This window comes from Jaculus jaculus, chromosome 14, assembly GCF_020740685.1.
Source record: "Jaculus jaculus isolate mJacJac1 chromosome 14, mJacJac1.mat.Y.cur, whole genome shotgun sequence".
Lineage (NCBI taxonomy): Eukaryota > Metazoa > Chordata > Mammalia > Rodentia > Dipodidae > Jaculus > Jaculus jaculus.
Window position 1 is genome coordinate 5,519,824 of NC_059115.1, and position 26,776 is coordinate 5,546,599.

General features: G+C 50.0%; 1 protein-coding gene across 1 annotated transcript in view; it reads right to left on the reverse strand.

Moving 5' to 3' along the window:
* LOC123454700 (centrosomal protein CCDC61-like) overlaps positions 1 to 26,776 on the reverse strand; it is a 251,413-nt gene that overhangs the window by 14,266 nt on the left and 210,371 nt on the right. The window contains 5 exon segments of the mRNA XM_045133559.1: positions 194 to 232; positions 304 to 438; positions 2,831 to 2,988; positions 12,209 to 12,291; positions 12,895 to 13,053. Coding sequence (XP_044989494.1) covers positions 194 to 232; positions 304 to 438; positions 2,831 to 2,988; positions 12,209 to 12,291; positions 12,895 to 13,042 — 563 coding nt within the window. The 5' untranslated portion in view covers positions 13,043 to 13,053.

The window sequence follows — 26,776 nt, forward strand, 5'->3', positions numbered from 1 at the left end:
GCTGGCCTGGGAGTCCCAGAGGGCACAGCCAGACTGTCACTCACTGCTATGCCAGAGCAGGTGCGGCCAGCACTGCTGACAAAAGGGGGGGGGGCTCAGAAGGAAGAGGGCCAGTGAGGGAGGGCGGCATCCCCAAGACCAGGACACAGACCCAGGGTAGTGGGAGCACACCCACCTCCCCACCCAGACTCACTGCTCCCGCAGGTGCTGCCTCCAGAGATCACCGTGTTACCTGGAAAGACGGGCTGTACTGCTTTTTGCCAACACCGCTTTGCACTGACCCGTCCCCTGCCCCGTGTGTGCCTCGTGTCTCGGGGGTTCTGGCCACGGTCCAGCCCCCGCAGGCGGCCCAGCTCCTCCTTCAGTGTGCGGATGATGCCCTGCAGGACCACGGGGTCTGGTTTGCCCTGGTACGGGAGGGGCAGCGGGTAGTGAATCCTGAGGAGGGGGAGCAGAACAGGCTCTCAGAGCCAAAAGACAACCAAAAAACATATTCCCCAATGCCCATGTTCTTGTTTTACAAGTCTCTCCTTCCTTCCCTCCTTCCTTCCTTCCTTCCTCCCTCCCTCCCTCCTTCCTTCCTTCCTTTTTTAGTTTTGGTTTTCGAGGTAGGGTTTCACTGTAGCCCAGTCTGACTTGGGATTCAGCATGCAGTCCCAGGGTGGCCCTGAACTCATGTCGATCCTCCTACCTGCACCTCCCAAATGCTGGAACTAAAGGCATGGCTTTCTTTCTTTTTTAATTTATTAGAGAAAGAGGGAGAAAGAGAGAGGAAGAGAGAGAATGGGTGCATGAGGGCCTCCATCCATTGCAAATGAACTCCAGACACATGCTCCACCTTGTGCATCTGGCTTTATGTGGGTACTGGGGAATCAAACCTGGGTATTTGGCTTTTTAGGCAAGTGCCTTAACCACTACGCAGACCCGGAATTCACTATGTAGTCTCAGGCTGGCCTTGAACTCATGACGATCCTCCTACCTCTACCTCCCAAGTGCTGGGGTTAATGGTGCACCACCACACCTGACTTAATATTTTATCTTGATTTATATATTAGAAAGAGAGAGAGAGGGAGAATGGGCATGCCACAGCAAACCAACTCTACATGCATGTGCCACCATGTACATCTGGCTTACGTGGGTTCTGGAGAATTGAACCTGGATCCTTAGGCTCTGCAGGCAAGTGCCTTAACCACCAAGCTATCTCTCCAGCCCCCAGTGTGTTTTGAGCAAACAACTCACTCCATAGCACAGGTGACTCTGAGCTCCCCATCATCCTGCCTCGGCCTCCTGAGAGCTGGGACTACAGGCGTGCGCCACTACTCCACGCAAAGCTCACATTCTACCCGCGACTGCAGGCCACGCGAGCTCCACACGCCCGCTGTGCCAGTCATTCAGGTCCAGGAGCCTCTGGTTCTGGGATTATGAGGTCACAGGGACCGACTGTCCTGGGGCAATCTCGGCTAAGTGTCTTGTCACACGCTGCTCATGCGAACCCTGACTCCACACCAGTTGATTCTGGTTGGCTGGGCCTGAGTGACACCTGGGCTGAGGGAAGCTTTGTGAACTGGCCCCCACCCCACCCCACCCCAGGTGTGATAACTTCCCACTGCAGTATCCAGGAGGCAGGGCAGACACTGTCATCCAGCTACCCAAGAGCCACTCCTGGGGCTGGGATGGAGCTCAGTGACAGAGGACTTGTCTAGCACGCAAGAGGCCCGGAGTTCAATGTTCACTACCGCAAACAGATAAATAAATAAGGGGCTGGAGAGATGGGTCAGCACTTAAGGCACTTGCCTACAAAACCAAATGACCCAGGTTTGATTCCCAGGACCCACGTCAAGCCAGATGCACAGTGGTGCATGCATCTAGAGTTTGTTTGCAACAGCTGGAGGCCCTGGTGTGTCCATTTTCCCTCCCTCCCCCCTGCTTGTGAATAAATTAATTAGTTAATATAAACATTTACGGCTGGAGGGATGGGTTAGTGGTTAGGGCAATTGTCTGAGAAGCCAAAGGACCCAAGTTTGGTTCCCCAAGACCCACATAAGCCAGATGCACACGGTGGCACAGGCATTGGGAGTTCATTTGCAGCACCTGGAAGTCCTGGCCCACCCATTTTCTACCTGCTTCTTTCCCTCTTTCTTTCTCTCTCTAATAAATAAAAGAAAAATTTAAATTAAAAAATAGGCCGAGTGTGGCGGCTTACGCCTTTAATCCCAGCACTCAGGAGGCAGATGTAGGAAGATCAACATGGGTTCAAGGCCAGCCTGAGACAACATAGCGAATTCCAGATCAGCTTGAGCTAGAGTGAGACCCAACCTTGAAAAAAAAAAAAAAAACAACTAAAAACTAATGAGATCATTCAAGAGCCAGCACTCGGGAGGCAGAGGTAGGAGGATCGCCATGAGTTCGAGGCCACCCTGAGACCAAACAGTGAATTCCAGGTTAGCCTGAGCTTCAGTGAGACCCTACCTCAAAAAGCAAAATAAAAATAAAAAGATAAATAAAATAAAAATATTTAATAAATAAATAAATAAACCCAGCTGGGCATGGCGATACATGCCTTTAAGCTCAGCACTTGAGAGGCAGAGTTTGAGACCAGCCTGAGAATGTTACCCAGCGAATTGCAGGTCAGCCTGGGATACAATGAGACCCTACCTCAAAAAACCCCAAAATTAAATAAATATATAAACAGACTAGTACAGATCACGGCTGCTCTGCTCTTTGCAGCCAATCACGATAGGAAATGATATAGACCCCAAGGACTTCACAGTTAGCACAACCCCCCCCCACCGGAGACCACGCCTCCCCCCGCCCCTGGGCGGGAGCACACCTGTCAAACTCCACGGAGTAGATGAGGATCAGGTAGCGCTTGGAGTTGAGCTGGGCGGACCTGGGGGCCAAGGCACCCGGACGGCCCCCCAACTTGCGGCTCCGCAGGGACTCCAGGTCTGTGTAGGTCAACAGGTCGAGGGTGACGGACTCGCTGCTCTGTTGGAGGGAAAGGCAGGCGCTCTGGAGGACACAGCCAGCCTCACCCACAGTACCCCCTCCTGGCCCCACTCTGCAGGGTCAGTGGACCCCTGGGCTTCCCTCGCGGGAGGCTGCAGTCACAGAGACCCTGTCGCAGAACAGGACCCAGTGAGATTCGAAGAATACACTGGAGAGAAGCTAAGTGGTCGCCATGGGAGATGCCTTACACCCCCAGAGCTCGCCTAGTACTGGCCACAGAACCCTAAAAGCCTAGGAGCGCGTCAGGCAGCAGCCATGCAGTCAAGACGACCTTCGTTAACAACACATGCGCCCTTCCCACTGGGAGGCCCAAGTACTGGTGGGTGAAGCGACCGCCCCGCCCCCCGCAGGGATCTGGCCAGTGGCGCACACAGTCACCCCAGCACGCCCAGCAGTGTGGAGGCAGGAGGAGCGGGAGGTCAAGGTTATTCTCCTGTGGGCTTCATGAGACTCCGCCCCCCCCCCAAAAAAAGAGAGAAAAAGAGAAAAGATGACAAAACCAAGCCAACAGCAGCAACTAAAGAATTTACCAGGCCAGCATGGTGGTGCAGGTGTTTAATCCCAGCTCTGGGAAGGCAGAGGTAGGAGGATCACTGTGAGTTCGAGGCCAACCTGAGGCTACATAGGTCATACATACATACATACATACATACATATATATACACACACATACATATGTATAACATAGGTTATATAGGTTAGCGTGGACTAGAGTAAGACCTCACCTCAAAAAAATTTTTTAAAAAACTCAGTAAGCCAGTATTTTTCAAAACATACTCAAAAATCAAAAAGTAGGGCTAGAGGGATGGCTTAGCCATTAAGGCATTTGCCTGTAAAGACAAGGGACCCAGGTTCAAGTCTCCAGGACCCACATAAGCCAGATGCACAAGGAGGCACATGCATCTGGAGTTTGTTTGCAGCGGCTGGAGGCCCTGGTGCACCCATTCTCTCTCTGTCTCTCTCCCCACCACCCCCCGCCACTTTCTGTCAAATAAATAAATAAATAAATAAATAAATATTTTTTAAAATTGCAAAGTAACAGATCCATGCAGAGTTTGTTCTGGTTTGTGTGGTTGATGTTGGGGTGTGTGTATGTGTGTGTGCGCACACGTGTGCACGTTGTTTTGTTTTCTGAGGTAGGATCTCACTCTAACCCAGACTGACCTGGAATTCACTCTGTAGTCCTGGGTGGCCTTGAACTCAGCAATACTCCTACCTCTGCCTCCTGAATGCTGGGATTAAAGGTGTGCGCCACCACGCCCAGCCTTGGTTTGGCTTTTTTTGAGACAAGGTCTCATGTGGCCCAGACTGGCCCTGCACTCCCTGCACAGCTGAGGATGGCTGTCAACCTCTGATGGGCCTGCCGCCCCCACCACAGCTGGCTACCTCAATGGCTTCTAATGCAGCAGCAACAGGAGTTCACTGCAGATTCCAGGTGACAACCAGCTTCCAGGGCTGTCCAGCACGTGACAGTGTTAGCAAAGGAGCCTCAGTGATGCGAAAGCAGTATACGGCCCTCCTCTTCCCACTGCTCACCTGTGTGAGGCAGGGGTTCTCTACACCTTTTTTTTTTTTTTTCTTTATGAGATAGGGTCTCTCTCTAGCTCAGGCTGGCCTGGAATTCACTCTGTAGTCTCTGGATGGCCTTGAACTCACGGCGATCCTCCTACCTCTCTCTCCCAAGTGTAGGGATTAAAGGTGCGCACCACCATGCCCAGCTACATCATTTTATTTTTGTGTGTGTATGCATGTATGCACATTCATATGCATGTGTGTGAGTCTGCACCTGGATGTGGAGACCAGAGGTTGACATCAGGGTCATCCTTATTCTGTTCTTTGTATTTCTTTTTATGAGAAAGAACAAGAGCAAGAGACTGAGGGAGAACTGGTGTGCCAGGGCCTCCAGCCACTGTATTCAAACTCTAGACGCCTGCACCACCTTGTGCGCATGTGCAACTTTGCGCGCTTGCGTCACCTTGTGCATCTGGCTTACATGGGATCTGGAGAGTTGAGCATGGGCAGTTAGGCTTCACAGGCAAGCACCTTAACCACTACGCCATTTGTCCAGCCCTCGGCCTTATTCTTTGAAACAGGGTCTCTGGCTGAACTAGAGCTCACCAATTAAGCCAGGCTGTCAACCCAGTGATCCCCAGGGATTCTTCTGTCCCTGTCTCCAGAGTTCTGGGGTTACTACTTGGCAGGCCGAGGCAGGAGAATGGCAAAGTTCAAGGCCAGCCTGGGAAACTTAGCAGAACTCCATCTCCAGTTAAAAATAATAAGTCTGATAGTTTAATGATAGGGCACTTACCTAGCATATGCAAAGTCCTGGGTTCAATCCCAGTGTTGAAGGAAGAAAAAAAAAAAGAATCTGCATCAACAAAAGCTCTTCAGTTTCCTCAGTAAACTTTAGAGCCTAAAGGGGTCAAGAGACCGAACAGCTTGGGAACCACTAGTCAGGTGCCAATACAGTGAAATACTAAGCAACAACTAACAAGAATCATAAATACAGGCTGGAGAGATGGCTTAGCAGTTGAGATGCTTGCCTGCAAAGCCTAATGACCGGGATTCAATTTCCCAGGATCCACCTAAAGTTGGATAAAAGTAGCCCATGTATCTGGAGTCTGCTTGCACTGGCTAGAGGCCCTGATATGACCATTCACTTTCTCTCTCTTTCTTTCTTGTTCTTTCTCTCTCCTCTCTGTTTCCCTCTGTTTGTAAATAAATAAACTAATCATAAATATAGGGCTGGAGAGACAGGTTAGCAGTTAAGGTGTTTGCCTGCAAAGTCCAAGGACCCAGGTTCAATTCCCCATGACCCACATAAGCCAGATGCACAAGGTGACACATGGGCTGGTTTGCAGCAGCTGGAGGCCCTGGCGCGCCCATTCTCTCTCCTTCTTTCACCCTCTCTCAATCAAATAAACAACAAATAAAATATTTTAGAAAAAGCCGGGCATGGTGGCGCACGCCTTTAATCCCAGCACTCGGGAGGCAGAGGTACGAGGATCGCCGTGAGTTCGAGGCCATTCTGAGACTACATAGAGAATTCCAGGTCAGCCTGAGCTAAAGTGAGACCCTACCTCGAAAAACAAAAACAAAAACAAAAAGAATTTTAGGAAAAGAATCATTAATACAAAAGCTGGCAATAAAAACATCTACAAACAAAAAACATGTTATCTACACAGCAATTATGTTAGCCAGCACTGATGCCAAGCTTTTACAGAAGACCAACATTTACTCTCCACAATACAATGACAGAGGAACGACTATTGCTGGCTCTATGTAGCTAGAGAAACTAAGGCAGTGAGGGTAAGAAACTAGCTTAGGAGTCCTCGTGAAAAAGTGCCAGGAAGCCAAGCGTGGTGGGGCACACCTTTAGTCCCAGCTCTCAGGAGACAGAGGTAGGAGGGTCGCTATGAGTTCGAGGTCACCCTGACTACATAGTGAATTCCAGGTCAGCCTAGGCTAGAGCAAAAACCTACCTCAAAAAAGGGTGGGGGAAGGCTGGCCATGATAGCTCACACCTTTAATCCGAGCACTTGTGAGGCAGAGGTAGGAGGATTACTGTCAGTTCAAGGACAGCCTGGGGCTTCAGAGTGAGTTCCAGGTCAGCCTGGACTAGAATGAGACCCTACCTCAAAAAAAGAAGGCCTAGAGAGATGGCCCAGTGGTTAAGGCACTTGCCTATAAAGCCTAATGACTCAGGTTCAATTCCCCAGTACCCACATAAGGCCAGATGCACAAAAGTGGCACATGCATCTGGAGTTTGTTTGCAGGAACCGGTGGCCCTGGCATGCCCATTCTCTCTCTCTCTCTCTCTCTCTCTCTCTCTCTCTCTCTCTCACACACACACACTGCTTGCAAATAGATAAATAATATTTTTAAAATATTTTATTTTTATTTATTTATTTGGGAGAGAGAGAGAGAGAGAAATACAGAAATAGGCAGATAGAGAGAGAGTAAGAGAATGGGCATGTCAGGGCCTCCAGCCACTGCCAACGAACTCCACATGCATGCACCCCTTGTGCATCTGGCTTACGAGGGTTCTGGGGAGTAGAATCTGGGTCCTTTGGCACTGCAGGCAAGTGCCTTAATCGCTAAGCCATCTCTCCAGCCCCAGTAAGTAATATTTTTAAAAGGAAAAACAAATAAGTAAAAGTAGCAGGAATATGTTCGAATTTGGAGTTTGAGTTCTTGGCTACCATGCCTACAAGTATGAAAATGTTACAGCCTTGATAAAGACTAAGAGGGGGATTATGAGGGCTGAAGACATGGCTTAACAGTTAAAACATTTTCTGCAAAGCCAAAGGACCCAGGTTTGATTCCCCAGGACCCACGTAAGCCAGATGAACAAGGGGGCGCATGCGTCTGGAGTTTGTTGGCAGTGGCTGGAGAACCTGTGCTTGCTCTCCCTCTCTCTCTCTGTCTCTCTCTCTCTGTGTCTTAGTAAATAAATAATTATTTTAAAAGGGCTGGAGAGATGACCCACAGTTAAGGCATTTGCCTGCAAAGACTAATGGCCTGGGATTTATTCTCCAGTACCCACATAAGCCAGATGCACAAAGTGGCACATGCGTCTGGAGTTCATTTTTCGTGACTAGAGGCCCTGGCATGGCCATTCTCTCTGTCTCCGTTCTCTCTGTCCCTCTGCTGGTAAATAAGCAAACAAGTTTAAGGGGGATCACGAGGTGCTCTGGTGCTTCAAGTCACACACCGGCACTGTCAGAGACATGAGGTCAGATCGACCTTCAGAGACGCAATGCAGTGTGGTGCCAGAATACGGCCTACTCTGCACACAGGGCTCTGTCCCTCTAAGCGCTAACCTGCTTCTCCTCTTTAATTTTCCATACTTTATTTTTATTTATCTACTTATTAGAGAGAAAAAGGGAGATAGGCGCCCCAGGGCCTCTGGCCTCTGGTCACTGCTGTACCTCGAGCGCCTGGGCCAGGGCCTGCATAAGGCAGATGCTCAGCAAACGGAAGGAAGGATGGCTACCCTCACACGGGTGGGGGGGTTGACTCAGGTTTCCCCATAAACTTACGTGTTCTGAATGCTAGTCTCCCCAGCTGATGGAGATTTGGAAATTAAAGCCTCCTGGAAGCAGAGCCAGGTGTGATGGCACATACCACCTTTAATCCCAGCACTCGGGAGGCAGAAGTAGGAGGATCGCCATGAGTTTGAAGCCATCCTGAGACTACATAGTGAATTCCAGGTCAGCCTGAGGTAGAGTGAGACCTACCTTGAAAAAGCCAAAAAAAAAAAAAAAAAAAAAACCTCTCCTGGAAGCAGTGTATTGTGGGGGGTGGGCTTATGGGTGTTATAGCCAGTTTCCCCTTGCCAGTGTTTGGCACACTCTCCTGTTGCTATGGTCCACCTGACGTTGGCCAGGGAGTGAGGTCCACCTTCTGCTCATGGAGCTTCCCCTCAAGTCTGTAAGCCAAACCAACCCCCTTTTCTCCCCAAATCTGCTCTTGGTCGGGTGATTTCTGCCAGCAATGAGAATCTGACTGTAACAGTAAAGTGGTACTGAGGAGTGGGGTTGCTGCTAGACACCTGATCGTGTGATTCTGGCCTTTTGCAGCTGATTTTCAAAAGGAATGTGGAAGAAATAGAAACCTTGGCCTAAGAGACGCTTGCAGTGCTGTAAGTACAGCTTGATGGACTATTCTGGTCAGAGTTGAAAGACCTGAATGCAGAAAGAACTATGAACTACGAGGTTTGGTTCAGGAGGGTGAGAAAGAGCTTTGCTTGGACTGGGCTAGAAGCAGTTTGTGTGACAAGCTTGCTGCTATGGCCCTGTCCTGAGAACTTGTGCACGGATGTGCAGAAATGGACTCATGTGAGCAGAGAGACATGGCACAAATGAAATCTCTGGGCCAAACTTTCTGCCTGTTCAGCTTCAGTTGTATGAAAGGTTACAACCATTGACTTAGGCCAGCTGACATGCATCGGGACAACAGAAAAAAATGCAGTCTTTTGAAAGAGCCTGAACGCTGAAGGAGTGTCCTGTTCTTCAAAGTCTGCTTTATTCCCCCATGGATTAAGAAACTGGCACCCTACCTGGTATTGTGGAGTATAAGAAATGCAGGAAAGAGGAAAGAGAGGGTCATTGCATTTGCAACAGACTTGTGTTTTGGAAATGGCAATGGGCAGTGTGAAGAAGGTTTGCTGGATGCCTGAATGGAGACCCAATGGAGCCATGAGGGTGAGCCGTGGCTTGCAGGAGAGATGCGGGGAAACGAGATGGCTGCCCAAGAAAGCTGCCGGCCTTGGATGAAGTTTTCCAGGACTGTGAGTAGCCTAGCTGGAGGAGCGGAATTGGAACTCCAGAGACTTGTCGCTGGTTAGAATTACCAGACTTGGAAATTTGTCACTGACTAGAGTTGTTGGACTTGAAGCTACAGAGTTTGGTGTTTACCCTGGTTATTTTAAATCTTGTATTGGTTGAATACATCTTTTCTATGCCCAATGCCATCTTTTGTAGTGTGAATGTTTTTTCTGTGCCATTATGGGGTTTTGGAGGTTTTTTGGTATTATGGCTCAGTTAAGACTTTGGATTATGGCTATGTTTGAACTTTGTTAGGATTACTAAAAACGATAGGGACTCAAAGTTGTACTGAATGCAGTGTATTTCATAACATGTGTGGATGGATATCAGTTCATGGGGCCGGGGCGGAATGTGGTAGTTTCATTCTGGTGTCCCCCATGACTTGGGTATTCTTTTTGTTGTTGTTCGTCGAGGCAGGGTCTCACTCTAGGCCAGGCTGACCTGGAATTCACTGTGTAGTGTCAGGGTGGCCTTGAACTCATGCAATCCTCCTACCTCTGACTCAGAGTGCTGGGATTAAAGGCATGCACTACCACGCCTGGCTCAATCTAGGTATTCTGAATGCCAGTCTCCCCAGCTGACGGCAGTTGGAAATTAAAGTCTCCTGGAGGCAGTGTATTATTGGGGGCAAGCTTATGGGTGTTATAAAGAGTTTCCCTTCACCAGTGTTTGGCGCACTCTCCTGTTGTTATTGTCCACCTTATGTTGGTCAGGGGGTGATGCCACTGTTTTCCCCTGCCATCATGTGTAAACCAAAATAAACCCTTTTTTCCCAAAAGCTGCTCTTGGGTGATTTCTGCCAGCAATGAGAACCTGACTGCAGCACATGGCTACCTCTTTTACATTGAGGGAGACTTCTAACACGCCCTCTGAGGCTCAGGGAACGTGGTAGAAGAGTGGGCAGACTGTGAAAGCCGTAGGGTGGGAAGGTGCACTGTGAGGCATTGCCCCCTCACAGAGCCTAAGTGGCACGTTCATGCTCCCCCCTCCAGAGATTACCCATAACCCCACTGAGGAACCCTCAGGGGAATGGGAACAGGGGAGAGGAAAAATAACAGTATATATAACCTGCCGGGCGTGGTGGCACACGCCTTTAATCCCAGCACTCGGGAGGCAGAGGTAGGAGGATCACCGTGAGTTCGAGGCCACCCTGAGACTACAGAATGAATTGCAGGTCAGCCTGCGCTACAGCAAGACCCTACTTTGAAAAAACAAAAAACATAGAGGATTAATATCTAGGATATACAAAGAACTCAAAAAGTTAAGTGATAAGGAATCAAACAAGCCAATCAAAATATGGGCTATGGAGCTAAATAGAACATTCTCAAAGGAAGAAATACGAATGGCATATAAGCATCTAAAAAAATGTTCTATGTCACTAGTCATCAGGGAAATGCAGATTAAAACTACATTGAGATTCCATCTCACTCCTGTCAGATTGGCTACCATCATGAAAACAAATGATCATAAATGTTGGCGGGGATGTGGAAAAAGAGGAACCCTTCTGCACTGCTGGTGGGAATGCAATCTGGTCCAGCCATTGTGGAAAACAGTGTGGAGGTTCCTAAAACAGCTAGAGATTGATCTACCATATGTCCCAGCTATAGCACTCCTAGGCATATATCCAAAGGACTCATCTCATTTCCTTAGAAGTACATGCTCAACCATGTTTATTGATGCTCAATTTATAATAGCTGGGAAATGGAACCAGCCTAGATGCCCCTCAACTGTTGAGTGGATAATGAAGATGTAGCACATTTTTATACAATGGAGTTCTACTCAGCGGTAAAGAAAAATGAAGTTATGAAATTTGCAGAAAAATGGATGGACCTGGAAAGAATTATACTAAGTGAGGTAACCCAGGCCCAGAAAGCCAAACGCCACATGTTCTCTCTCATATGTGGATCCTAGCTACAGATGATTAGGCTTCTGCGTGAGAAGGAAAATACTTGCTAGCAGAGGCCAGTAAGTTAAAAAGGAGACATAAAGGGAAGAGAAAGGAAGGGAGGAGGATACTTAATAGGTTGATATTGTATATATGTAGTTACAATGATTGTAATGGGGAGGTAATATGACGGAGAATGGAATTTCAAATGGGAAAGTATGGGGGTGGGGAGGGAGGGAATTACCATGGGATATATTTTATAATCATGGAAAATGTTAATAAAAATAAAATAAAATAAAAAAAAAAACCAAAAAAAAACCAAAGTTCTCAGTTGTAAAAAAGCAGATTGCAAGGGCTGGAGACATGGCTTAGCAATTAAGGTGCTTGCCTGCAAAGCCTGAAGCCCCAGGTTCGATTCCCCAGTACCCACATAAGCACAAGGTATCACATGCATCTGGAGTTCATTTGCACTGGCTATACACCCTGGCATGCCTATTCTCTCTCTTCCTCTCTCTCTCCCCCCTTTCTCTCAAATAAATAAATATTTTTAAAAAGCAGATTGCAGAACACCTTGGAAAATATATCGACTATATGTGTAATTATAGATCTGCAGACAGAGAGGAGGGAGAGAGGGAGGAAAACGCTGAATCAATTGGCAATTCTCACCAACATCTTAACAAGAACATGAACAGTGGAGTTTTACTTTCTTCTCTACATTTCCCTGTGATCTGAATTTTCCACTGACACTGGAGAACGAGGAAGCCCTGTCCCGTCAGTGAACGAAAGCCCAACTGGACATGGAGGCGCACACCTTTAATCCCAGCATCAGGAGGCTCCCTGCGAGCTCAAGGTCAGCCTGGGCTAGAGTGACACACTACCTGGGGGAGAGGGGAGGGAAGAAAAGACAAAAGCAAGAGAAAGCCCGGGGTCCTGCATCCATCAGGGGGTTTCCACACCTCACCCGACCCTACAGCCTGGGCCCTACCTGGGTGAGGGCTGACTCCAACATGTTACAGAAGATGTTGAACTGCTTGAAGTTCCCCATCTTGTGAGTCAGGTCTTCGATGACTGGTGGGAAGAAAAGTTCCTCCTGAGGTCTGACAACTCGTCCAACCCCAAAGCAAGGCACTCAAGCTCTCCAGTTCTGCCTCCTCCCGGTGCCTCTGGCATGAGCAGCGGTGCCCCACACCCCTTCTCCCTGGGGAGCTTGTGGTCAGACAGAAGAGGCAGGGGATCCATGATTAAGGTTGGCCTTGGTTGCTGGGTGTTGCAGTCTGGTTCGCATTGCTGTTAGAAATCACCCAACCAAGAGCAGCTTCTGGGAAAAAAGAGATTTATTTTGGCTTACAGGCTCGAGGGGAAGCTCCACGATGGCAGGGAAAAACGATGGCATGAGCAGAGGGTGGACATCACCCCCTGGCCAACATAAGATGGACCACAGCAACAGGAGGGTGTGCCAAACACTGGCATGGGGAAACTGGCTATAAAGCCCATAAGCCCGCCCCCAACAATACACTCCCTGCAGGAGGCATTAATTCCCAAATATCCATCAGCTGGGAAGCTAGCATTCAGAACACCTAAGTTTATGGGGGACACCTGAATCAAACCACCACACTGGGGGAAGCTGAACCCAGGGAGGACAGGTGAGCCCACTCCAGTAGGAACACTCACCACTGGCATCGAATTCACCCCGCCACTGGTCGGCCGTCATCCGGTCCTCCACTTCCAACTCCAGGGTCTGCCCGGAAACCACCACCCGCACCACGTGCTCCACACCCCGGAAGACATAGTCCACCTGCAGGCCAGTGGGCTGGTCCATGGCCAGGGACCCTAAAGAAAGGGACAAAACAGACAGATGAGTTTGGTTTTGTGTGAGATATGGCTTTTTGTTTTGTTTTGTTTTTTTCCAGGTAGAGTCTCACTCTCTGGCCCAGGCTGACCTGGAATTCACTGTGTAGTCTCAGGGTGGCCTTGAACTCACAGTGATCCTCCTACTTCTGCCTCCTGAGTGTTGGGATTAAAGGTGTGCGCCACCACGCCTGCCTGAGACAGAGTTTGTGGTTGTTTTTTTTAATATTTATTTATTTATTTGAGAGAGAGAATGGGCGCACCAGGGCCTCCAGCCACTGCAGTCAAACTCCAGATGCATGTGCTACGTTGTGCATCTGGCTTATTTCAGTACTGAGGAATTGAACCTGGGCTCTCAGGTTTTTCAAGCAAGCACCTTAACCAGTAAGCCAACCCTCAGACAGGGTCTGATTATGAACCCCAGGCTGTCCTCAAACTTGCAGAAGTCCTCTTGCCTTGGAAGGATCCAGGTTCGACTCTTCAGGACCCACATAAGCCAGATGCACAAGGGGGCGCATGCACCTGGAGTTTATTTGCAGTGGCTGGAGGCCCTGGTGCGCCCATACTCTCTCTCTCTCTCAGGTAGATAAAACATACTTTTAAAAGTGAGACTGACCTTGTGCATTTGGCTTTATGTGGGACTTGGGGAATTGAACCTGCGTCCTTTGGCTTGGCAGGCAAGAAGTGCCTTAACAGCTAAGCCATCTCTCCAGCCTACATGTTACTTTTTTAATTAATCTTTTTAAATTATTTATTTATTTATTTGAAAGCGACAGACACAGAGAGAAAGACAGATAGAGGGAGAGAGAGAGAATGGATGCACCAGGGCTTCCAGCCTCTGCAAACGAACTCCAGATGCGTGCGCCCCCTTGTGCATCTGGCTAACGTGGGACCTGGGGAACCGAGCCTGGAACCCGGGTCCTTAGGCTTCATAGGCAAGTGCTTAACCGCTAAGCCATCTCTCCAGCCCCATATGTTACTTCTTAAGCACTCAGTGTCTCTATGTCTTTATTTTAAAAGTGGAGCCAAGAGTCACTCCCTTGTAAGAGTGTGTACAAAGTGCTTTGCATATTTAACGCTCAATAAGACTCCGCCCAGTGGAGTTTCTATTACAGTGAGGCTTTTACTAATGGCCTATAAATGTGCTTTCCATTTCAATTTAATTTATATTAGGTACTTTTTTCTTATTGGCATGTAACAATTACACATATTTGCTTGATAATTTGATACATGTACACAATGTGATTATAGTGTGGGTTTTGGTGTGAATTTAAAGTTATTATAGGGACTGGGGATATGGCTCACTAGTTAAAGGCCCTTGCTTACAAAGCCTGCTGGCCCAGTTTAATTCCCCAGGACCCACATAAAGCCAGATGCACACAATGACGCGATGCATATGTCTGGAGTTCTCCATAGTGACAAGGGTCCTGGAGCCTCTATACTTCCTCTCCGTCTCTATCTCTCTGCTAGCAAATAAATAAATATATGTTTGGATTTAAAAAAAAAAAGTGAGGCTGGAAGCCGGGCGTGGTGGCGCACGCCTTTAATCCCAGCACTCAGGAGGCAGAGGTAGGAGGATCGCCGTGAGTTCAAGGCCACCCTGAGACTCCATAGTGAATTCCCAGGTCAGCCTGGGCTAGAGTGAGACCTTACCTCGAGAAACCAAAAAATAAAATATAAAAAAAAAGGCTGGAGAGATGGCTTAGGGGTTAAGGCTCTTGCCTGCAAAGCCTAATGACCCAGTTTCAATTCCCCAGGTCCCACATAAGCCAGATGCACAAGGTGATGTGTCTGGAATTCATTTGCAGTGACTGGAGGCCCTGGTGTGCCCATTCTTTATCTGCCTCTTTCTCTATCTTTTTCTAATAAATAATTTTTTTAAAAAAAACGGGCTGGGATGTAGCTCAGCAATAGACTATACACCTAGAATCCATGAGTGAGGGGCTGGGGAGTGGCTCAGCAATAGAATACTTGTCTGGAATCCACCAGTGAGAGGCTGGGGGTGTGGTTCACTTGCCTAAAATCCAACCGAAAGGGCTAGGGGTTTGCCTCAGTAGTACAGGTTTTGTTGTTTTTTTCATTATTTTTAATTTTACTTTATTTATTCGAAAGAGAGAGTGAGCACACCAGGGTCTCCAGCCACTGCAAACAAACTCCAGACACATGTGCCACCACGTGTATCTAGCTTCCTAGGTACTGGGGAATTGAACCTCGGTTCTTAGGTTTCCCAGGCAAGCACCTTAATCACTAAGCCACCTCTCCAGCCCCTCTCCCCCCTTTTTTATGGCTTTTCAAACTAGGGTCTCACTCTAGCTCACACTGACCTGAAATTCACTCTGTAGTCTCAGGGTGGTCTCGAACTCATGGTGATCCTCCTACCTCTACCACCCAAGTGCTAGGATTAAAGGCGTGTGCCTCCATGCTCGGCTCCCTTTTTTCATATTTTTGTTTTGTTTTTTCAAGGTAGGTTCTCATTCTAACCCAGGCTGACCTTAGACTCACTCTGCAGCCTTAGAACCGACCTCTTATCCAGGAGAGGGGTGTCTGGTGCATTTTGGAGGGCTTTACTAAATCTGGGGTACCCTAACAGTTGTGCTTTCACTTTCTGAGAGCTCAGAACCTAAGCTTCCTTCATTGGCACCAAGTACAGAGCCTGGCAGTGCCCGCCCCGCCCCGCTGGGGGTTCTGGGCCCTGCCCACAGACCTACCCTCACTCTCCAAGCACCAATCAGAAGCCGCGCCGTCGCCTTTACCAAGGCACTGGGGGTGACTAGGGCTGGAGAAGGGGTCCTAGACCCAGGACAGGAGCCCGCCTCCCTCTGCCCCCACCTCCGGGCGGGTCCTGCCGCGCTCCCCGCAGCAGAGCCGCTCTCTCCCGCCACGGGCCCTGCCGCGCTTCCCAGCACTCCTCACTGCACCCGCCACGGGGGCCCCCGCATCAGCTGGACAGCACGCTCCTGCGCCCCAACTTCCCCCACAACCAACGCACACTGCAGTCCCTCCCTGACCCGGCTGCCACCACACGCCCCACATGGCCACAGCACTCCAGCTCCCTCTCCTTTGGGGTACCTCCCCCCTCCCTCTCAGGACCCCCTCCACGTCCCTGCCCCTAGTGCTGTGTTCCCCAGAAGCCAGCACCATCTCCCCACAATCTCCTGCCTCCATCCTACTCTCCACTGAGCAATGGGGGGCCACCCACTGCTTCTCCCTACGCCAGCCCCCATGCTCTCCTAGGGCTCCCCACGTTTCCTGCCTGAACTCTATCACGCCCCTTTACTCTGCCCACGTATTTCTTTGAGGGTCTAACAGACATACATCCTCCTTCAGCCAGCATTCCATCTACCGCACATTTCACCTGCAACTGCCCAAATGTATGTAAACCCCTCCTTCCCAAGGAGAGCCTCACAAAACATCACCACGCCCATTTCTGGGGAACCCTGGGCTCTGCATCCCCCGACCCCGCCCCGTTCCTCTACCTGCATGCTGTGTGTCTGTCCTGGGACCCGCGGCCCCTCCTGTCACCAATTCCATTGCCAAGCCAAGCCCCTCCAGGCTCCTCTTCCACACAGTGCCCCGGAGGAAGGGGAGGGAGAGGGGTCGAGGCCCCGCCCCCACCAGCCCGTGACGTCATCACCCCAGCCCAGCCGGAGTGGGGGCATCCCAGTGACCCACTGTGACCCAGTGTCCGGCTTCAAGACATCAAGGCTCCCTTCGCACTCAGAATCTAGCTCTCCCCCTGACATCTTCCACTAAGGATCCCCTTGCCTTTCTGGAATTATGTCACTACCCCTGGCTCCTCCTCCCAAACTGAGCTCCCCGATTTCACACCCCTCAGCAGAAAGAAATCTACACACCGACTTCCCCCTGATTCATGCACACCACCATCTCTCATCAGCCTCGTGGGCAGACCGCCCACCCACACCCACCCCACCGAGGTTTGTTTGCCCACCCACGCTTGGCAGGCAGCACCCACGTATCACTTCGCCAGCTAGCCATGGCCTAGCCCAGCACACTAAGCCTCCACCCCACACAGCGACACCCGCAGCCGGGGCTGCAGCCCCACTGAGCTGGCCTCCCCAGCCCTGGGTGAATATGAGCTTGCACCTCCCTCCGCCTGCACTCTCCCAGTACATGCCATAGTCCATAGTCCCCTGGAATACACAGAAACAAAAGCCCTTTAAGACAGCCCACCAGGCTTCGCGGCCTCTGGCTACGATCAAGTATAGGACACCCCAAAGTGCCCCAACACTCCTCAGCACGTCCAGGCCCATCATGTCCCTCAAATTCTTTGCTTGGGACAAGGACAAGCACACTTACCTACTCAACAGCTCCGCCTAGTGGTAATAAAACCATCTCCTCCCCATTTTACAGATGAAACTGAGCGCGCCCCTGCTAGGAACACTGGTCATCCCCTACTCACCACCCACCTGCTTTCCTGACCATCCTCCCACAGCTCCCCGCTCCCTCCCTCTAGGCACTAATGAGGCTCACGCCCTACGCGTGGCCTGTGGAACAGGCTGGGGATGCCGGATTCAGATCACAGGTCCCCCCTCTCACCCCAGTATGACTGGGTGAGGAGCTTGTCTTCTCTGAGCCTTTTCCTATTAGGAAAGAACAGCAAAAGCAGGGCCTGGTGGGGAAGGCCTATAATCCCAGCCCTGAGGCGGCTGAAGCAGAAAGTCGCAAGTTCAAGACCAGCTTGGGATCCTGACTCAAAATAAAGAGGGCTGGGGAAGGAGTTCTGTGGTCTAGCCTTGCCTAAAACCCACCAGTGAGGGGATAGGAATGTGGCTCAGACATAGAGCTTGTCTAGAATGAGGGGCTGGGGGCGTGGCTCAGAGGTAGAGCACTTGTCTAGAATCCACAGTGAGGGGCTGGGGGCGTGGCTCAGAGGTAGAACACTTGTCTAGAGTCCACAGTGAGGGGCTGGGGGCGTGGCTCAGAGGTAGAGCACTTGTCTAGAACCCACAGTGAGGGGCTGGGGCGTGGCTCAGAGGTAGAGCACTTGTCTAGGATCCACAGTGAGGGGCTGGGGGCGTGGCTCAGAGGTAGAGCACTTGTCTGGAACCCACAGTGAGGGGCTGGGGGCGTGGCTCAGAGGTAGAGCACTTGTCTAGAACCCACAGTGAGGGGCTGGGGGCGTGGCTCAGAGGTAGAGCACTTGTCTGGAACCCACAGTGAGGGGCTGGGCGCCTGGCTCAGAGGTAGAGCATTTATCGAGCATGCACAAGGCCCAGGGTCAATCCCCAACACTGTAAATAAACAGAACTGAACTCCTGTCTCATTGTCCTTCTTACACCTTCAGTACCCTGGCTTGGCACAGCTCTGGGACTGCTTGCCAATCTAATGGACATGCCAGGAACAGTGTCCTAGGCACTGGGGAAACAGCCAAGGTCATTGCTGGTCACACTCCAGGTCTCAGCTCACCCTGGCTCCCAGGCAGGCTCAGGAGCCGTCTTGAGCACCATGTCCCTCTCTGTCTGCAAAGGCTTGCACACATGGGGCAGGCTGACAAAGAGCATCAAGCCGCTTCCTTGCAGCCTTCCCTGAGCCCACCTAACACTCCAGCGGGCAAGCCTGAGAAGCCGGGTAAGTATAACAAAGGCTCTAACAACATAACAACATAAAGCAGGTGACAGATCAGGCAGTGGGGTGAGGGCCCATCTGCAGAGCTGCCTCCCAAAGAGGCCCAAGGGGGGTTGAGAGGCAGGGGGCAGAGGAAAGGCTCACAAATCCAGATGGGGGACAGCACTGTGACAACAGCTGTGGCGGTGTACACGTGTCATGTCTAAAGCACAGCAGGAGACCAAGGGGGCTCGGGCAGTGAGGAAGGGAGCTGGGGACAGTGGGACGGGAGGGAAGAGGACCCGTGAGTGCGGTGGGGACTTCTGCGGAGTGGCACGGAGCCGAGTATCGAGACCCGACCTGGGGGTTGGGGAGACGGCTCAGTGTTTATGGCGCCTGCCTTCAAGGCCTAACAACCAGGGCTCAATTCCCCTGTACCTCCACACAGCCAGATGCACAAAGCGGCTCAGGCATCTAGAGCTGGTTTGCAGTGGCTGGAGGCCCCAGCATTCCCACAGTCATATTCATTCATGCTCTTTCTCTCTCCTTGCAAATAAATAAAAATATTTTAAGCCAGACGTGGTGATGCACGCCTTTAATCCCAGCACTCAGGAGGCAGAGGTATGGGGATCACCGAGAGTTCAAGGCCACCCTGAGACTATGTAGTAAATTCTAGGTCAGACTGGGCTAGAGTGAGACCCTACCTTAAAAAAAAAAAAAAGACCTGACTTTGGGTTGGAGACATGGCTTAGTGGTTAAGGCACTTGCCTGGGAAGCCTAAGAATGCTTGTTCGAATCCCCATGTCCCACATATACCAGATGCAAAAGTGACGCAACAGGGCAATATTGCACATGCGCACAAGTGGGCACACGCGTCTGGAGTTCCTTCACAGTGGCTGAAAGGCCCTGGGGCGCCCATTCTCTCCCTCCCTCCCTCCCTCTCTCCCTTCCTCCTCCTCTCTCTCTCTCTCCTCCTTCCTCTTTCTACCACTCGCTCAACAATAAAATCAAAAGACCAGACTTTTACGTGTTCCTGTGTGTGCAAGTGCGTAAGCATACGTGTGCCCGTGTGTGTGTGTGTGGAGGTCAGAGGGCAACCTTAGGTGTCGTTCCTAAGGCTCATCTACCTTTTTGCAAAAAAAAAAAAAAAAGAAAAAGAAAGAAAATGTATTGGACTGGAGAGAAGGCTTAGCAGTTAAGGAACTTGCCTGCAAAGCCAAAAGACCCAGGTTTGATTCCCCAGGACCCACATAAGCCAGATCCAAGATGCTGCATGCATCTGAAGTTCATTTGCCGTAGCTGGAGGCCCTGGCGTGCCCATTCTCTCCCTCTCAAATAAATATAATGTATTTGAAAGAGACAGAGGCAAGCAGACAGAGAGAAATGAGTACACCAGGGCCTCCAGTCACTGGAAATTGCAAACAAAATGCAGATGTGTGTGCCACATTGAGCATCTGGCTTATGTGGATATTGGGGAATTGAGCCTGGGTCCTTAAGCTTCACAGGCAAGTACCTTAACCTCTAAGCCATCATTCCAGCACCAACTTTTTTTTTTTCTTTGAGACAGGATCTCTCATTGGCCTAAAGCACTCCAATTAGATTAGACTGGCAGGCTAGCAAGCATCAGGGATCATATTTCTATCTCCCCAGCACAGGAATTAACAGTGCTCGTGCCAGGGCTGGAGAGATGGCTTAGTGGTTAAGTGCTTGCCTGTGAAGCCTTAGGACCCCAGTTCGAGGCTTGATTCCCCAGTACCCACATAAGCCAGATGCACAAAGTGGCACATGCATCTGGAGTTCATTTACAGTGGCTGCAGGCACTGACACACCCATTCTCTATCTGCCTCTTTCTCTGTCGCTCTCAAATAAATAAATATCAACAAAAATAATTTTACTTTAAAAAGTGCTCATGCCACCATACCAGGCTCATTCACCTAACTTCTGGAGATTAAGCTCATTTTTGTTTGCTTTGGTTTCTAAAAAAGTATTTATTGTTATTTGAGAGAGAGAAAGAACTAGGCAGACATAATGGGTGCACGTGGGCCTCCAGCTGCTGCAAATGAACTCCAGATGCATTCGCCACCTTGTGCAGCTGGCTTATGTGGGTCCTGGGGAATCGAACCTGGGTCCTTCGCCTTTGCAGGCAAGCGCCTTAACCACTAAGCCATCTCTCCAGCTCTCCACTTTTATTTTGACTTGACTATGCAGACCAAACACACAGACTGAGAACACAGTGAGGTCACTGTGGCTTAGATCAGAGTGGGAGGCAAGATGGACTCAATCCTAGATGTGTTTGGGGTTCTTTTTCTCCATTGGGTTTTAAAAAATATTTTCTTTTTATTTATTTGAGAAAGGTAAGGAGAGAAAGAATTGGCATGTCAAGGCCTTTAGCTGATGGAAACAAACTACAGTTGCATGTGCCACATTGTGCATCTGCTGACGTGGGTTCTGGAGAGTCGAACCTGGGTCCTTAGGCTTTGCAGGCAAGCGCCTTAACCGCTAAATCATCTCTCAAGCCCTTCTTTAATTTTTTTAGATGGTCTCGTCATTTAGCCCAAACTCACAATCTAGGCATACAGGCAAACCTGACCTTGGACAAGAAATGTGCTCCTAGCCTGACTACATACTTGGCTGAGAGAAAAGCCATGAACAACTCCATCCTGAGTACCTGAAGGGAAGGGACCTGCGCCAGCCGCTTTGGAGGCTGAGCAAGAATACTACAAGTTTGTTTGATTGTTTGTCTTTTGGGAAAGGGTCTCAGTTTGCTCCAGGCTGACCTAGAATTCACTATGGAGTCTCAAGGTGCCCTCAAACTCACAGCAATTCTCCTGCCTTCCAAGTGCTGGGATTGAAGGCATGTGCCACCATGCCCAGCTTGTTTGAAGACTAAGTCTACATGCCAACTGGGCGTCTGGGCAAACAGCCTGCCTTTGGGTTGGTGACACTGGAGTGTGGGGCAGAGGTGGATGCCAGGAAGAGACCCCTGGGAGTTGCCACTGGAGCAAGATGGTAAGGCTACTAGGACAGAGAGACAAAGAAGTCAGCTGGGTGTGGTGGGGCATGACTTCAATCCCAGCACTTGGGAGGCAGAGGTAGGAGGATTCTAGAAAGTTTGAGGCTGCCCTGAGACAACATAGTGAATTACAGGTCATCCTGGGCTAGAGCGAGACCCTAACTCAGGAAAAAAAAAAAGAAAAAAGAAAAATAAGAAAAAGAAAAAGAAAAAAGAAAGAGAAAATAAGTCATTCCACCCAAGATGAAACTCAGACACAAGAGGGTTAAATAATTGGCCCAAAGCCAGTGTGCCTTCAGTCTCAGGGTGGCCTGGAACTCATGGTGACCCTCCTACCTCTGTCTCCCAGACACGCAACCCACTCTTTTTTGTTTGTTTCTTATTGTTTTTTCAAAGTAGGTCTTCCTCTATCCCAGGCCGACCTGGACTTCACTATGTAGTCTCAGGGTGGCCTTGAACTCACAGCAATCCTCCTACCTCTGCCTCCCAAGTGCTGAGATTAAAGGTGCGCCCGGCTAGGACCCACTTTTTCTTTTTCTTTCGTCTTGTGCCTGTGTTGGTTTTGTTTTAAACAGGGGTTCCTTATGCAACCCATGATAATCTCACACTCATGTCTTCAAACTCTCCACTCTCCTGCTTCGGCCTGCCCAGCGACGGGATTACAGGTGGACACCACCACTAAGGTTGCATTTGTTAGGAAGTTGAAAGGTTTAGGCAGGGACTGGTGACAGAGCTCACGCCCGGCGTGCACAGGGCTCTGGGTTCGATCCCCAGCACAGCAGAGCCGGGAGGGGGAGGGGAAAGGGAGTTCCTGTAGACTTGCGATGGGCACGCACACAGTAGGGCACTGCCTTCACATACCACAGGCACATCCTCAGCCCAGGAAGGCTTGCTTCTGCACACACCGTCCCTCCAAATCAAGTTCTCAACACACGGGGGGCAGGGGGAACCGCCCCCACCCCAAGTCTTTCCATTCTGCATGACAATCTCCCACTAAGCGCCAGTTCTGCAAGGATCCCCTCTTCCATCAAGTGCCCCCGACAGGACTTGTTTACCTCGCACCTCGGCCCTCGCGTGCTAAAGGGGCACCCCTCTCCCGACTCCCACGCCACGGGGTCACCGGCCACCTTAGCCCTCGCTCCCCTGGGAAAAGCCCAGCTCGCCCCGGGCACCCGGCAATCCCACCGTCGCCGCAGCCACTCACCTTCTTCACCAGGCTTCCTCAGCTCGCGAGCGGTTCAACTGCTGAAGCTCCAGACCCGCCCCAGATCCGGCCTTCTCACTCCTCATGGCCCGAGTTTACGCGCGGCCATATTCTCATTCGTCAAAACACACGCCCATCACCTTGTCCCGCCCCCTTGGGAGAGAGCCCGCCTCATCAAGCTTTCCATTGGTTATTTTGGGGGGGGCGAGATGGCGATTTCCAGCCACTATTGGTTACACATGCTGCCAATCATACAAAAGTAATTCTCTGGGAGCGCGGTGGAGGGAGGATCCCGGAAGTAGCCTCTTGACTCCGCCCGTTACGCCCCCTGCGGCCAGGCAGGCCCCGCCCACAGAGAAGGGAGGGGCTGGAGGGCAGACTCGGTCGTGCGCACCTGAAGGCTTTGCGGCGGGAATGTTGTCAATGGTCCACACCAGGGTGAGATTTCTTAAAGCTCAGCGGTTGTCAGCCAGCCCTAAGCGGCGCTTTCCAGGACTTTGGTTTGGGGTTTTGAGTCAGGTGCTCCTGGCTGGCTTTGAACTCACTGTGGAGGCAGTACATTGACCTTGAACTCATCCTGCTCGGAATACAGGCATGTGCCACCATTCCCGGTTTCCTCCTCCTCCTCCTTTTCCTCCTCCTCCTTCCTCCTCCCTCCCCCTCCCCCTCCTCCTCCTTCTTTTTGCAAGCAGAAAAATAGAGAGAGAATGGGTGCACCCAGGTCTGGAGAAGCCTCAAAGGAACTACAAATGAGTGATTTGCATGAGGCTTTACTTGAAGCCCCAGCTGTATGTTTTGAAAGTATTTCCAGAGTACGTGATAGGGAGACAGGAGGATCAAGAGTTCAAGTTCTACCTAAAGGTGGCATACACCTTTAATCCTAGCACTTGGGAGGCCAAGGTAGGAGGATCGCTAATATGGTTGAACTAGTATGCTCTGGGTTGAGTGAGAGACCTTGTCTCAAAAAAAAAAAAAAAAAAAAAAAAAAGGTAGAAATCATTGGGAAGATGGTTCAGTGGTTAAAGACACTTGCTTGCAAAGCCTGTTGGCCCAGAGTTCAATTCCCCCAGTACTCACGAAAAGCTAGATGCACAAAGTGGCATATATGTCTGGAGTTTGCTTGTGGTGGCAGGAAGCCCTGGAACCAGTCTCATATTCTGTCTGTCTGTCTGTCTGTTTCTCTCTCTCTCTCCTTCACAAATATATAAAAATGAAAAATCAACTTGCATTGTGCTTGAGTAATGAGAAGGAGTCACTGGGATATGGTTACATCAGAAAATAAAATAAGCTCAAGTGTGGTGGTGCACGTCTTTAATCCCAGCACTCGGGCGGCAGAGGTAGGAGGATCATCAGGAGTTCGAGGCCACCTGACACTACATAGTAAATTCCAGTGAGGAGACCATACCTTGAAAAACCGAAACCAAAAAAAGAAAAAAAACAAACCCAAGAAAACAAAAGAAAGAAAATAAGGTGGAGCATGACTAAAGAAAACTTTCCCTAACAGACTTCTGGCCTCCACATGCATGTGCACACACGTTCACACACGTACACACACACGCACACACATGCACATACAAAGCTCAACTTTGCTACTCTTTTGCTTGTGACTTAGCCTTCTTGTGCCTTAGTTTCCCCATCCGTAACTGTTTATAAAGTCACACTCTGTAGAAAGAGGCCCAGAGGGCTGGAGGACACTGGGCATGGTGGCACACACCTTCAATCTCAGCACCCAGGAGGCAGATATAGGAGGATCGCTGTGAGGTTGAGGCCACCTTGAGACTCCATAGTGAGTTTCAGGTCAGCTTGAGCTAGAGTGAGATCCTACCTCAGAAAACCAAAAAGAAAAAAAAAAAAAAAAAAGAGGGCTGGAGAGCTTGGTCAGCGGTTAAGCTGCTTGCCTGCAAAGCCAAAGGACCCAGGTTCAATTCCCCAGGACCCACGTAACCCAGATGCACAAGGTGGTGCAGGCATCTGGAGTTTATTTGCGGTGGCTGGAGGCCCTGGTGTGCCCATTCTCCCCCCCCCCCTCTCTCTCTCTCTGTCTCCCTCTTTCTCTGTCAAATAAATAAGTAGATTAAAAGAAAAGAAAAAGAAAAAGAAAGAGGCACAAAAAGCTCCTTTCTCTGCAAGCCCGGGCAGGAAGCAGGCGTGCGCACACTGCACACGTGATGGTGCACTCTCATGCTCGTGAAACAGGGTTTCCAGGAGTCACGACACGGATCAGCCGAGTGTCCATCAGCCAATGAAATGATACACAAAATTCATGTTACAAACTCTTCCACTATTGGGAGGTTTTTAACTTTTTTAAATATTTATTTGCAAGTAGAGAAAGAGTGGGGGCCTGGCGAAGAGAGACAGAGAGAATGGGCGTGCCAGGGCCTCCAGCCACTGCAAATGAACTCCAGAAGCATGTGTCACTTTGTGCCTCTGGCTTACATGGGTCCTGGAGAATTGAACCTGGGTCCTTAGGCTTTGCAGTCAAGTGCCTTAACCACTGAGCCAACCCTCCAGCCCTCAGGAATTTTTAAATGAATGAGCCAGGCATAGAGAGATAGCTTAGTAGGTAATGTCCTTGGCTTGCAAGCATGAGAACCTGGGCTTGATCTCCAGTACACAAATAAAAATGCTGGCTGCAATGGCATGCACCTGTAATCCCAGCACTGGGGGGTGGTGGTAGGAGGATCCCTCGCTGGCCAGCCAGTCTAGCCTGATTTGGGGGTTCCAAGTGAAGGAGAGAGCCAGAGGCCTTATCTCAAAATGGTGGATGGAGCTGGAGAGATGACTCGGTGGTTAAGGCGCTTGCCTGAAAAGCCTGATGACCTAAATTCTATTCACCAGAGCCCACATAGAGCCAGACGCACAAAGTGGCACATGTATCTGGAGTTTGTTTGCAGCACCTAGAGGCCCTCTGTAGCCAGGCGTGGTGGTACACACCTTTAATTCCAGAATCAGGGAGGCAGAGGGAGGAGGATCAGTGTGGGTATGAGGCCACCCTGAGGCTCCATAATGAAAAAAAAAAACACAAATGTTGTACCTGGAGATAATACCCAAGGCTGTCCTCTGGCCTCCATACATACATGTGCACCCACCTACCCACCCACACACACACACAATGCACATGCAAAAAGGAAGGAAAGGAAAAAGGGAGAAAAGAAAGAAGAAAGAGAGAAAAGTAAAGAAAGAACCTAGCTGAGCATGGTGCTGCACACCTTTAATCCCAGCACTCAGGAGGCAGGGGTAGGCGGGTTGCCATGAGTTCGAGGCCACCCTGGGACTACATAGCGAATTCTAGGTCAGTCTGGGCTAGAGTGAGACCTTACCTCGAAAAACGAAAAATTAAAAGAAGAATCTGAGGATGGAGAAATGGTTTAGCAGTTAAAAGCACTTGCTTGCAAAGCCTAAAGGCCTGGGTTCAATCCCCCAGGACCCCAGTAAAGCCAGCTGCACATAGTGGCACGTATGTTTGAAGTTTGTTTGCAAGGGCGCTGGGCCCTGACATGCCCATTCTCTTTCTCTCCTCTCTGTCTCTCTCGCTCTCACGCTCTCTGTGCTGGCAAATAAATAAAACAATGAAAGAGCCATGTGTGGTGACACATGCCTATGATTGCAACACTTGGAGGTGGAAGGAGAAAGATCAGCAGTTCAAGGTCATCACCTCTGGCTATATAACCAGTCTAAGACCAACCTGGGATGCATGAGAACCTGTCTCAAAAAAAATAAAAATAAAATAAAAAATAAGCCAGGTGTGGTGGCACATACCTTTAATCCCAGCACTCAGGAGGCAGAGGTAGGAGGATCACCATGAGTTCAAGGCCACCCTGAGACTACATAGAGAATTCCAGGTCAGCCTGACCTAAAGTGAGACCCTACCTCGAAAAAAAACAAAACAAACCAAAAAAAAAAAAAACAAAAAACAAAACAAA